Here is a 12,194-nt window from a genome sequence, read left to right as displayed (position 1 = left end):
CCCCCCTTTCAACTGTGCCCCTCGCCACCCCCCCCTTTCAACTGTGCCCCTCGCCCCCCCCTTTCAACTGTGCCCCTCGCCCCCCCCTTTCAACTGTGCCCCTCGCCCCCCCCCCTCTTTCAACTGTGCCCCTCGCCCCCCCCCCTCTTTCAACTGTGCCCCTCGCCCCCCCCCTCTTTCAACTGTGCCCCTCGCCCCCCCCTCTTTCAACTGTGCCCCTCGCGCCCCCCTCTTTCAACTGTGCCCCTCGCCCCCCCCCCCTTTCAACTGTGCCCCTCGCCCCCCCCCTCTTTCAACTGTGCCCCTCGCCCCCCCCCTCTTTCAACTGTGCCCCTCGCTCCCCCCTCTTTCAACTGTGCCCCTCGCTCCCCCCTCTTTCAACTGTGCCCCTCGCCCCCCCTCTTTCAACTGTGCCCCTCGCCCCCCCTCTTTCAACTGTGCCCCTCGCCCCCCCTCTTTCAACTGTGCCCCTCGCCCCCCCTCTTTCAACTGTGCCCCTCGCCCCCCCTCTTTCAACTGTGCCCCTCGCCCCCCCTCTTTCAACTGTGCCCCTCGCCCCCCCTCTTTCAACTGTGCCCCTCGCCCCCCCTCTTTCAACTGTGCCCCTCGCCCCCCCTCTTTCAACTGTGCCCCTCGCCCCCCCTCTTTCAACTGTGCCCCTCGCCCCCCCTCTTTCAACTGTGCCCCTCGCCCCCCCTCTTTCAACTGTGCCCCTCGCCCCCCCCTCTTTCAACTGTGCCCCTCGCCCCCCCCTCTTTCAACTGTGCCCCTCGCCCCCCCCCTCTTTCAACTGTGCCCCTCGCCCCCCCCCTTTCAACTGTGCCCCTCACCCCCCCCCTTTCAACTGTGCCCCTCACCCCCCCCTTTCAACTGTGCCCCTCACCCCCCCCTTTCAACTGTGCCCCTCACCCCCCCCTTTCAACTGTGCCCCTCACCCCCCCCTTTCAACTGTGCCCCTCACCCCCCCCTTTCAACTGTGCCCCTCGCCACCCCCCCCTTTCAACTGTGCCCCTCGCCCCCCCCCCTTTCAACTGTGCCCCTCGCCCCCCCCTTTCAACTGTGCCCCTCGCCCCCCCCCCTCTTTCAACTGTGCCCCTCGCCCCCCCCCCCTCTTTCAACTGTGCCCCTCGCCCCCCCCCTCTTTCAACTGTGCCCCTCGCCCCCCCCTCTTTCAACTGTGCCCCTCGCGCCCCCCCCCTCTTTCAACTGTGCCCCTCGCCCCCCCCCCCCCTTTCAACTGTGCCCCTCGCCCCCCCCCTCTTTCAACTGTGCCCCTCGCCCCCCCCTCTTTCAACTGTGCCCCTCGTCCCCCCCCCCCATTTTCAACTGTGCCCCTCGCCGGGCCCTTGCCCCCCCCCATTTTCAACTGTGCCCCTCGCCGGGCCCTTGCCCCCCCCCCTTTCAACTGTGTCCCTTGCCGGCCCCTTGCTCCCTCGCCGCTCCCTCGCCGGCCCCTCGCTCCCTCAGAAAATATTTCGAAGAACTGTGTGTTTTGCACGCAAATAGGAATTTCCTGTCGTCCCACTGCGGAATAAATAGTTCAGCCCCCATCGCAATCAGCCGTTTGGGGCTGATAGAGATGGTAATATATATGTAATTAGAACTTTAATTGATATTTAATTATGCACCTCTTCAGTTGTCTTTGACTGTTCTGATTGGCTTAAAGCAGACCATATGGTGAATGTTAACTGATATGCCATAATTCATGCAGCCAGACTTTTTTTTGGGGGGGGGTGGTCCAATAAGAAAATGCACACACGCAAGCTAATCAGCACTTTTAAATGGTCCCAGTTTGCTTGTTGAGAAGCTATATGTAGTATCACAGGGGCCCTGACAAAATCCCGGTGCTGAAGACTTGTCCTCCAGAACTAGCCACGCCTCTAGCCAAACTGTTCCAGTACAGCTACAACACTGGCATCTACCCGACAATGTGGAAAATTGCCCAAGTATGTCCTGTCCACAAAAAGCAGGACAAATCCAATCCGGCCAATTACCGTCCCATAGGTCTACTCTCAATCATCAGCAAAGTGATGGAAGGTGTTGTCAACAGTGCTATCAAGCGGCACTTACTCACCAATAACCTGCTCACCGATGCTCATTTTGGGTTCCGCCAGGACCACTCTGCTCCAGACCTCATTACAGCCTTGGTCCAAACATGGACAAAAGAGCTGAATTCCAGAGGTGAAATGAGAGTGACTTCCCTGGACATCAAGGAAGCATTTGACCGAGTGTGGCACCAAGGGGCCCTGGTAAAATTGAAGTCAATGGGAATCAGGGGGAAAACTCTCCAGTGGCTGGAGTCATTCCTAGCACAAAGGAAGATGGTAGTGGTTGTTGGAGGCCAATCATCTCAGCCTCAGGACATTGCTGCAGGAGTTCCTCAGGGCAGTATCCTAGGCCCAACCATCTTCAGCTGCTTCATCAATGACCTTCCCTCCATCATAAGGTCAGAAATGGGGATGTTCACTGATGATTGCACAATGTTCAGTTCTATTCGCAATCCCTCAGATAATGAAGCAGTCCGTGCCCGCATGCAGCAAGACCTGGACAACCTCCGGTCTTGAGCTGATAAGTGGCAAGTAACATTTGCACCAGACAAGTGCCAGGCAATGACCATGTCCATCAAGAGAGAGTCTAACCACCTCCCCTTGACATTCAACGGCATTATCATCGCCGAATACCCCACCATCAACATCCTGGGGGTCACCATTGACCAGAAATTTAACTGGACCAGCCACATAAATACTGTGGCTACAAGAGCAGGTCAGAGGCTGGGTATTCTGCGGCAAGTGACTCACCTCCTGACTCCCCAAAGCCTTTCCACCATCTACAAGGCACAAGTCAGGAGTGTGATGGAATTTTCTCCACTTGTCAAGAAGCTCGCCACCATCTGGGACAAAGCAGCCCGCTTGATTGGCACCCCATCCACCACCCTAAACATTCACTCCTTTCACCATCGGTGCACTGTGGCTGCAGTGTGTACCGTCCACAGGATGCACTGCAGCAACACGCCAAGGCTTCTTCGACAGCACCTCCCAAACCCACGACCTCTACCACCTAGAAGGACAAGGGCAGCAGGCACATGGGAACAACACCACCTGCACGTTCCCCTCCAAGTCACACACCATCCGGACTTGGAAATATTTCACCGTTCCTTCATTGTCGCTGGCTCAAAATCCTGGATCTCCCTTCCTAACAGCACTGTGGGAGAACCTTCACCACACGGACTGCAGCGGTTCAAGAAAGCCGCTCACCACCACCTTCTCAAAGGCAATGAGGGATGGGCAATAAATGCTGGCCTTGCCAGCGATGTCCACATCCCATGAATGAATTTTAAAAAAAACCCTTAGCAAAAATAACAACTGCAGTTCTGGTAAGGATGCACTGAGTGTTGGTAGTTAAATGCTGCAGAGCCACCCTGTTGCATTTAAAAATATATATAAATAATAAAACGTTGGAGAACTGAACATTTCCTAGTCTTCATTTTTGCATACAGTATTGGTGTAATGCACTTAGGAGTAGTGTTGAACTTTAAAAAAAAAACTATGGATCAACATTACAAAAATCTGCTTCTTTAAAATTTGGAAAAGCCAGAAGTGGGGAAGATTTCCTCTGTGCATCATGTGCAGTGAAATAATGATGTTTCAAAAGAACATGTTAACTGATCTCATCAGAGACTGGCAGCCTAGAAAGATGAAAAATCGGCCAAGGCTCCTGGTCCCAATTGCTATCCTGTGACCTTTTCTGGCAGTTATGAGTGTGTCACTATCAGCTGAGGATACAATCAAATTCAGCTGTGATGCTCCTAGTGAAATATCTTGTCATGCATCATCTATATTCATACATGAATCATAGCCAATGAGCAAGTTTGTGGAGGGCTGCCATCGTGGCACAGACCACAGATTGAACCTAGAATCCTCCCTGGCCCGTATGACTCAGAACCAACCAAGCTGTTGAGTGCATTTCACCACTGAAGGGGGAGCACATTGTTAACCTTCAAGTGCAAGTGCTCATACACTTTCCCATGGCTAGTAATAGAATCAAAGTAACGATATGTTTGTAACATGATTTTCTTTTTTTCTTAATTAGTAGTATATGATAAATCATCATGAATTATTCCATTTCACAAGCAGTGAAAATTTGCACTTTAATTGCTCATTGCTCCAGAATTCAATTTTTAAATTATGTTTAAACTTTTGTTACTTGTAGACAATGATAATAAAGTACTCTTTACAATTTCCATTTTAGCACACCTTTCCAGTAAATCATACCTGCCAATAACAAAATGAAGTTAAAAAAACGTTATTTATTTACTTTTTTCTTTTTTTTCGTAGAAAGTTGAAAACCTCAAAGAAGTAACAAATGTAAGTGCATTTTTCCCTGTGTTTTTCTTGCCTCATTGGGTAATTAGGGCTAATTTAGTACAGATGTGTTATTATGAAAACTACTTTTGAACGTTACAGATTCTGCATTTTAATTTTTTAAATTTTTGCAGAGCATGGTTGAATCAATTAAACACTGTATAGTGTTACTGCAGATTGCCAAGGTAAGATGGCGTCTAACAGCATAATTACCTTCATGTGCTTTGTTTTTAACATCTGGCTGAGTGCACTAAGGATTTTTATTTGTGAAATGTCTTAATAATTCGTTAGAATAACGTTGTAAGATATTTGACATAACAACATTGTGAAGATCACTACAAAAGGTGAATTTACAAATATTTGTTCAGTAGTGGGTCAATGATCTACATTAATTCTAATTCTTTGCATAATTACTATCAGTTTCAAAAAATGCTAGTTTATACTATTTCAATTTAAGTACTAAGTAATCTGTGCATTTGTTGTACATCAAAACAACAGTCAAATTTCTATGTGGATTATGTTCATCTTATCAATATTGTAATAGTAAGTGTTTGAGGGTTTCAATTGATTACTTTTAAATACGCAGGGTCTGTACATGGTATGCAGCACCGGCGATAAATCCTATAAATGATCATTCTATGAATTCAACATCTGATCATCTCTGAGATAAATTACTATTTAAAGATGCCTGTTAATCATCTTAGTGCAGTTTTACTCTGTTCACGTGTTTAATTAAGACCAAGGAGTGGGTAGCTGTAAATCTGAAATGAGCATGAATACATATTACAGGCTGTGTACAGGGGCCATACATTTTAACCGACATTATAACAATGACTATACTGTGAAAGTTCTTCTTTGGCTGTGAAATGCTTTTGGATGCCCTAAGAATGTGAAAAGTTCATTCTTTCTTTCCTTCCTTCCATTTTGGGTCCCAAATGAAAAAGATTTATTTATCAATTCAGAGCTGTCATTATTTCAAGGAAACAAGAGTACAAAATTCTGAGGGTTTATTTTAAATGAAGCACAGCTACAATACCAGCTCAGGGCAGCCACCAGAAGGATTTTAAGGAAACATGTAACTCTAGGAGTGCTTTTCAATTCTAATGCACCTACCATTTGGCCATTTTGGACTGTTTTGTAGAGATAATGCCCAGTTTATGGTAGGATGTTATTCTGAGGTGCGAGACGTGGCTTTGGCAGTGACCATGAACTATGGACATAAGGCTGGTAAACGGAGAATTCAGTGCTATTAATACAGTCTACTCCTTTTAATTGCAAATCACTTAATTGATATTATTTGATCATTCAAATTTTTATAGTGCTTATTTCCCACTTTGCTGTGTTGTTTATGTTGCTTAATTCAAAATTATTGAATAATTCTGTTTTTTTAGTGATTGTTTGGGAACTGAGAACAAACTATTGTCCAATGGATTTGACTATGAAGAACAAAAATTGTAGACTTTAAATAGTGTAATCTCATTATTTAACACTATCCAGTAGGGTTTTCTATTATGTGTTTGTATAATGTGGCTTATTAGAGGTAGAGGGCATTTTTACGGCAGGACCTGCATTTATCTCCATCAGTCTCATATGCTTTACTAATAATTTTTGCATGTGCCTGCATATTTGTTTTAATTTAATAAAGCTTGCATTCAATTTGTGGTATCTTGTCATGACCAGATGTTTGCAAAACTTTATCCCTATTTAATTCAATCTTCATTTCAATGCATCAAGCTGTTTATGAATTTAATGAGGCAGGGACTGCAGTGAATCCTTTCCCTCAACCGTGCAGGCATGCATATGCCCCCTCGAGTTGACACTTGCAGCAGTTCTATCTGGTTGGTCTTGAATAACCAACACTGTAGTTCCACCAATAACATTGGTGTTGAGGAATTTCTGTTTCCTACAACAACCAAATTCTATGGTCTGTCATAATAATAAGGTTGCTGTTCAGTGCAAAATCATAGGCATTTTTATTTTGTGGGTTCAAGTGATTAGAAATTATACTGAGACTGCCCATAACTCATTTCATTTAGGACCTTTCCAAGAAGCAGAGTGTCCACCCAGGGGTGAGATTGCATTTCTCGTTTGTGTCATCCGATTAGCCATATTTCCTCTTGTGCTCATTTCAAGACATCTTTTCTTACTCCTTATATCTTCTATTCCTTCCCCAAATATTCCCTGGTTGGGACGGTAGTCAAGCAAACTGCTCCCAGCTCCTGATAGCAACTGCTCTTGATGTGGTTGCATGAGGTTTTGTATTGTATAATATAATATAATATATTGTATTGTATATAGAGTGAAAGATGCAGTTTTGCTCTCATTGCACAGCTGAGTTCAGGTATGTGAGGAATCACTCACCTGACCTGCATCCTACTATTTGTGTCATTGCACCATCATGCTGACATTTTAACTTTTTAGCTAACTCTAGCCAATTATCTGTGATATTTTAGAAGTTAGTACATAATATGTACATAAATATATATGCATACATTATGACAGCTGGCCTAGTTATTTCTGCGCCATTATAAGTGCAAGATGAGTAATGTCAGGAGCTGAAAGGTAAAATGTGTGGTATTGGTCAATGTATACGTAGATTTTCTAGCTAAATTTCCATCTCTATATGTACAAAAGTTTTGACAGTGAACATTGCTATTACGTATTGCGCTTATTTTTTTAATTTGTTCTTGGGAAGTGGGTGATGCTGGCAAGGCCTCGTTTGTTGCCCTTCCTTGGTTGTTTTGAGAAGGTGGTGGTGGTGGAGGACCGTTGCCTTGAATGGTGTTAGACAGGGAATTCCAAGATTTTGACTCGACAGTGAAGAAGGAATGGTGATATAGGTCCAAGTTAGGATAGTGTGTGATTTAGAGGTGATGGTGTTCCCCTGACTTTGCTACTTTTGTCCTTCTTGTTGGCCTCATCCTTCTTGTTGGTAGAGGTTGCAGGGCAGAGTGCTGCTGATGAAGTAAGCTTAGTGAGTTGCTACAGTACATCCTGTAGATAGTACAAATTGCAACCACAGTGTGCCGATGGTGGAAGGGGGTGTTTATTGAGTTCACCGGTAAGGGTGCCGATCAAGTGGACGGCTCTGTCTTAGATGTCGGATGAAGCGTGGTATGGATGGTAATAAGTATATAGAAATGTTTACTGATGCAGAAATAATGACTGAAATCAGCTTTATCTCAAATTAAGTAAGACTGCTAGAATGTGTTCACCGCCTAACCAATGGTTTTGAAGGCTTAACTCTAGGTTTTCCAATATTAGTGCAGTTTCGACAAGAATGGCCAGTGGTGGATTTTAGACATGTTTAAATATAAATGACCAATTTTGGAACTTTAGGTTATTAGCATAGCTTCAGGTGCAGCTTTGGATGGGTGTAGGAGCAGTATGTGATGGGAGCATGTAAGCGAAATTTAAAGGGAAGGTGACAATTAAAGGGGAGTGCTATAATTGGGTAACAAAAATTCCAAAACCCTTTGGAAGAAATCAGAAGGCATCTCAACCCATTATCAGCTTTTGCAAGGGTTGAAGGGAGAGGGGACTAAGAAATTATGGGGAACAATGAAGGGCAAGAGATCCCAAAGTACAGGCACTAGTCTCTAGGCATGTGATAGAGCAGCTTAGAACCTGATCCCTTGTTTGATGGCTGTGGACGTGGAGGTGGTGCTGCATGAGGTGCTTGAGAAGGGGTGCTCTCTGCCATTCCATGGCACCATCCCCGTAGGTCAGCATTCTTTCTATATAGAGCCAAGTTTCAGGCCATGCCTGACCATTATTGTCACTTGATGTGCCAGCCCTCTGCTGATTAGTAGCTGCGGATGTCCTTACAACAGATAGCACAACTCTTGATCTGGCTTTCTGCTGACCTGATCACTGAGAAGACCAATCGCCATGATAAATGTTAGGTAAGCAAGTCAAGGCCTGTGGGTATGGTTGGTGGCATCTTAGTGGCTGCAGCCATTGATCACCTTGGCATGTCAGTGAAAGCATGATATACTCTGATGTACTTTCGAAGCATTCAGGCATTCACGTATATTCATGGTGCTATATGGTCTAATGTCCCGTCTTCCTTTGGAAATAGGAGCTTCTCCTGGCACTAACTGTCTGCTAAAATGAAATCTAGTCACCTCTGCCTACAGATGCAGGTAGACACATGGCATTTTTTTTATGCAACCTATCTCCTTGACATTCATCTGCAGTGCCTCCTTTTCTTCCAAACTCCTCTAATAGCAGATTCCCGTTGGGAGACTCATTGTTACCAGTAATGGTGCTGGGAAGCAAAAATATTAGATCAATTGACACAAGGGCTCATGAGAACCTAAGTACCAACTGTGTGTTTTATAAAAAAAGCAAAAATCATGAAAAATGGTCAAGAAATGACTGAGAAATAGCAAATTCAATTTAGTTACTTGTGCCTTTTGAAATAGCATTCGCCACAGTTGATTGCCTAGAATCGACGTCCTGCATGCCAGAATGTTGGGAATGGCACGAAGGATGTCCCCCCTCCCCAAATGAATATTAAAATAAAGTTCCTGCCTCTATTAAAGTGCGTGCTTCTAAAACCACTGGTCCTTGTTCCCCAGAAACCAGGTTGCAGCACAATGTGGGCCATTTGGCAGCGAAATAGAATTCCCTTTCCAGCCACTCAATTAATGCCGATAGAATGGGCGGTTGGAAGCAGAAAATCCAGGTTCTTCCCTTCCCCTTTTGAGTAGCCTTGTCTAACCATCATTCCTGATGAGAGGATGGGCAAAAGACTGCTTTCAGGCCCTTGCCAATCTATAGCTTCCCTTAAGCACGTGAGACCAGAGTAGTGTAGGGTGAATGATCATTCAGATCTCCTCTCCTTTCTCCCTCTCTTGGTATTTCTTAGTGTTCTCCCATAACCACACTATTGAGGACATGACCTTGCTATGTGGAGAATCAATACAAACCCCTGCTGAAACATTCTATAGCCCAGAAATCTGGAGCTCAAGCACATTATACCACAGTACTGTTCAGCCACAAATCTCAGCTGAAAGAGCTGTGTAGTTTCATAGGTTTACTTGTCCTGTACAGACAAGTGTAATAAAAGATACTTCCTTTGTGCAGTCTGTACTTTATATGTAGTATAATGTAGGACATACAAAAACAGTAAAATGATACCTTGCTTTTAATTTTTTTAATGTATTCCCAAAAACTGGTCAGACTCTAACAAGACTTTAGCCAATTGACTAACTCCAATAATTCATTACAGTGTAGCTACTGAGTCACTGCTCCAGATTTAAAAAAAATGGTCGTTAAAATGGTAATGATTTTTAAATTCTGGGTACCGTTAATACTTAATATACTAATGATTACTAAAGCTTTAAATGGGATATTTCAGACTTTGCCCTGTTGTTTAACGGTATCTTGAAAAATCTTTTCTTTCCCAAATTTTAAGGACCAAAGTAATGAGGAGAAGCACGCAAATGGAATTATAGTAAGTTTGTAAACCAGTATGATATTTTGTTACTCTCTCCCTTTTCTTTTGTACTTGGGTATACAAAGAAAAAGAATAGTGATTTGAAATGCCGTTGAGAAGGAAATCCTATATTTTCTGTAGTGGACATTTAATTACTGATTTACTGTGGTTTACTTTTTTCCCTCAATTGATTGGTTCTCTTTCCCGTACATCTTCTCTAGCCTGGCATCTACAGTGAATGTTATTTGTCAAAGCATTGCAAATGGCAGGAATATTAATATTCTTACTAATGTAAGTGGCTGTATTACTCCATGACAAGAGATTGAAATTGTGCCATAAACTAAAACTGTATTGTGTTGCTGCCTTATATTGTTTCTCAGATTTTTGGATTACAGTAATAATTCAAGCTTTCATTTTGAGATCTACTATTGAGGTTCAGCATGACCTTAATCAGTTGCTGGACTGCAGTTTATAGTAAAACAGGAAATATCTGGTTTGTAAGCTTATGTAGATGCTGGGCTATGGAACTTTCAGCCCTAAAATGGGTCTGATGTTTTTGAAAATCAGTTATGCAGGTTTTTGGAATTTTTAGTTCTCTTTCCAGCTCCTGGACTTTCTTTAATGCTTGATTTTTGCTTGGCCTTCCTTCATCTGGTTGTAGAATTAGTGCTGTTCAGCTTTTTATGCCCTGCTATGTTTTCAATTTTCTGCCTACTGGTATTTTTGTTGAATACCGTGTAGTGCACTGTGCAAACCGTTGAAAATGAATGGATTTACATTTCAATTGGATTCATCTATGACACATGGTGAGTCTTACAAAATGCAATGTTGATTTATAACGGTCTGTTATTTTCATTTATTGAATGCATCAGTTTCATCTTAGATATCAACATCAAATGTTAAGTCTGCACTTTAATCGAATATTAGATAACTATTTTAAAAAAGTAAATAATTTTTTTTGTATTGTAAGCATTGTACTTAAAATGCTTTAAATTGACTAATAAACAAGTTCATTTGAAATTAGCATTACCTGAAAAAATGCTTTTAAGTATTTACATGTTCTTCTAATATCCATTGTATAATATGTTTTGTTTTTGCTGTAATCCATATGTTTTTACATATATTTATGGTGATCAGCTTTTTGACTGAACTATTTTGAAGCATGTTAAACTTTTTTTGCAATATGCTGTGTTCATGAGAAGTAGACTGCTATAGTAGCACCATTCGCAATTTATATATTAACCTTTTATACATTCATAAATATAGATATCATCTTGTTTCAAGATTGCTGCCAAGCTGCTGACTCACTAAAATTGTAATTCAGAGTTTCAAATTTTGGCTGCCTTGTGCCTAGCACCTTTAAAAATATTTAAAAGGATTTTTCTGGCCCTTTTAAATGTCATTCCAGTTAGCCAATACTTTCATCAGTGATTTAAAAAAAATATTGCTGCTTAGTAAAACCTAAAAATTCCTGCAAATTATACTGTTCCAAGAAGTTGTGTTGAAGGAAATGCTTATTATGTGTGTTAGCATAACTATGTTTTCATTTTGAAAATCAGTGATTGAACAATAAATAAAATTCCACAAATACTGTACATTTTAAACCACAGGCATGGATCTTCAAACTGATAGCTGCTAATGTAACTAGCATAAGTCAAATTTAATTGATCACTTATGAAAATAATGGCTGGATTGGAACAGTTTTATGTAATCCTTCCTCTTCTATTCATTAGTTTAAATTTCTCCTCAGCTTTCTCTTCCTCAGGTTTCAGCTGATTTCCAGTCTAGATCTGTTTCTGTGCTCCACTGTCCTCCATTAGTACTGTAGTGATGTAACAGAACTGTTTTAATCTCTCTTTTACTGACCACTAGAGTACCATCAACCCAGTAGATGGAATTTTTCAGCCTAATCCTCTGGAGTCAAGTGTAATCAGCACTATGCCTACCCAGACTGCTTTACCACCAGGTATATAACTGTCTCCACTAGTTTATTCAATTCTGTAGGTATTGGTATGTTTGGTAACAGTATTATTGTATTATGAAAATAAACAGTTGGTTGGCTACATCATTAGTGTTACTGTCTTTGGGTTTTTATAACAAAAATAGATTTGTGGTTAAAAATTCATTTTAAAATATGAAAGCTTTAACCAACTTTTGCAAGTAAGTCTATTAATGATCAAATTTAAGGAAAACAAGGAAATATTATATGTCATTTTATTAAATATTTGCCCGGGTGGTGGGGGGTGCAATAAGTAACACACAACTGTTACTAATTGAACCAAGTTGTGCCTTAACTGGCCACACAATTCCAATTTTGCATTTTTGCAGAAGCAGAGAGCAAACTAATTTTTAAAAATATTGTTTGAGGGAAGCACTTTCAGTTAAAAATG

At 42.2% G+C, this 12,194-nt stretch overlaps 1 protein-coding gene across 7 annotated transcripts in view; it reads left to right on the top strand.

The window, feature by feature from the left end:
• Positions 1-12,194, top strand: part of osbpl9 (oxysterol binding protein-like 9) — a 176,799-nt gene that overhangs the window by 107,878 nt on the left and 56,727 nt on the right. For 3 of the 7 annotated variants that reach the window (XM_067990225.1, XM_067990223.1, XM_067990226.1), the window contains 4 exons: positions 4,335-4,364; positions 4,496-4,546; positions 9,784-9,822; positions 11,677-11,770. In XM_067990225.1, coding sequence (XP_067846326.1) covers positions 4,335-4,364; positions 4,496-4,546; positions 9,784-9,822; positions 11,677-11,770 — 214 coding nt within the window. Of the gene's footprint in view, positions 1-4,334; positions 4,365-4,495; positions 4,547-8,458; positions 8,507-9,783; positions 9,823-10,037; positions 10,096-10,120; positions 10,611-11,676; positions 11,771-12,194 lie in introns of those variants that run through there. The other 4 variants (XM_067990224.1, XM_067990227.1, XM_067990229.1 and 1 more) reach the window with 4 other exon arrangements.

Source organism: Heptranchias perlo, chromosome 9, assembly GCF_035084215.1.
Source record: "Heptranchias perlo isolate sHepPer1 chromosome 9, sHepPer1.hap1, whole genome shotgun sequence".
Lineage (NCBI taxonomy): Eukaryota > Metazoa > Chordata > Chondrichthyes > Hexanchiformes > Hexanchidae > Heptranchias > Heptranchias perlo.
This window is presented reverse-complemented; position numbering and strand designations above follow the sequence as displayed.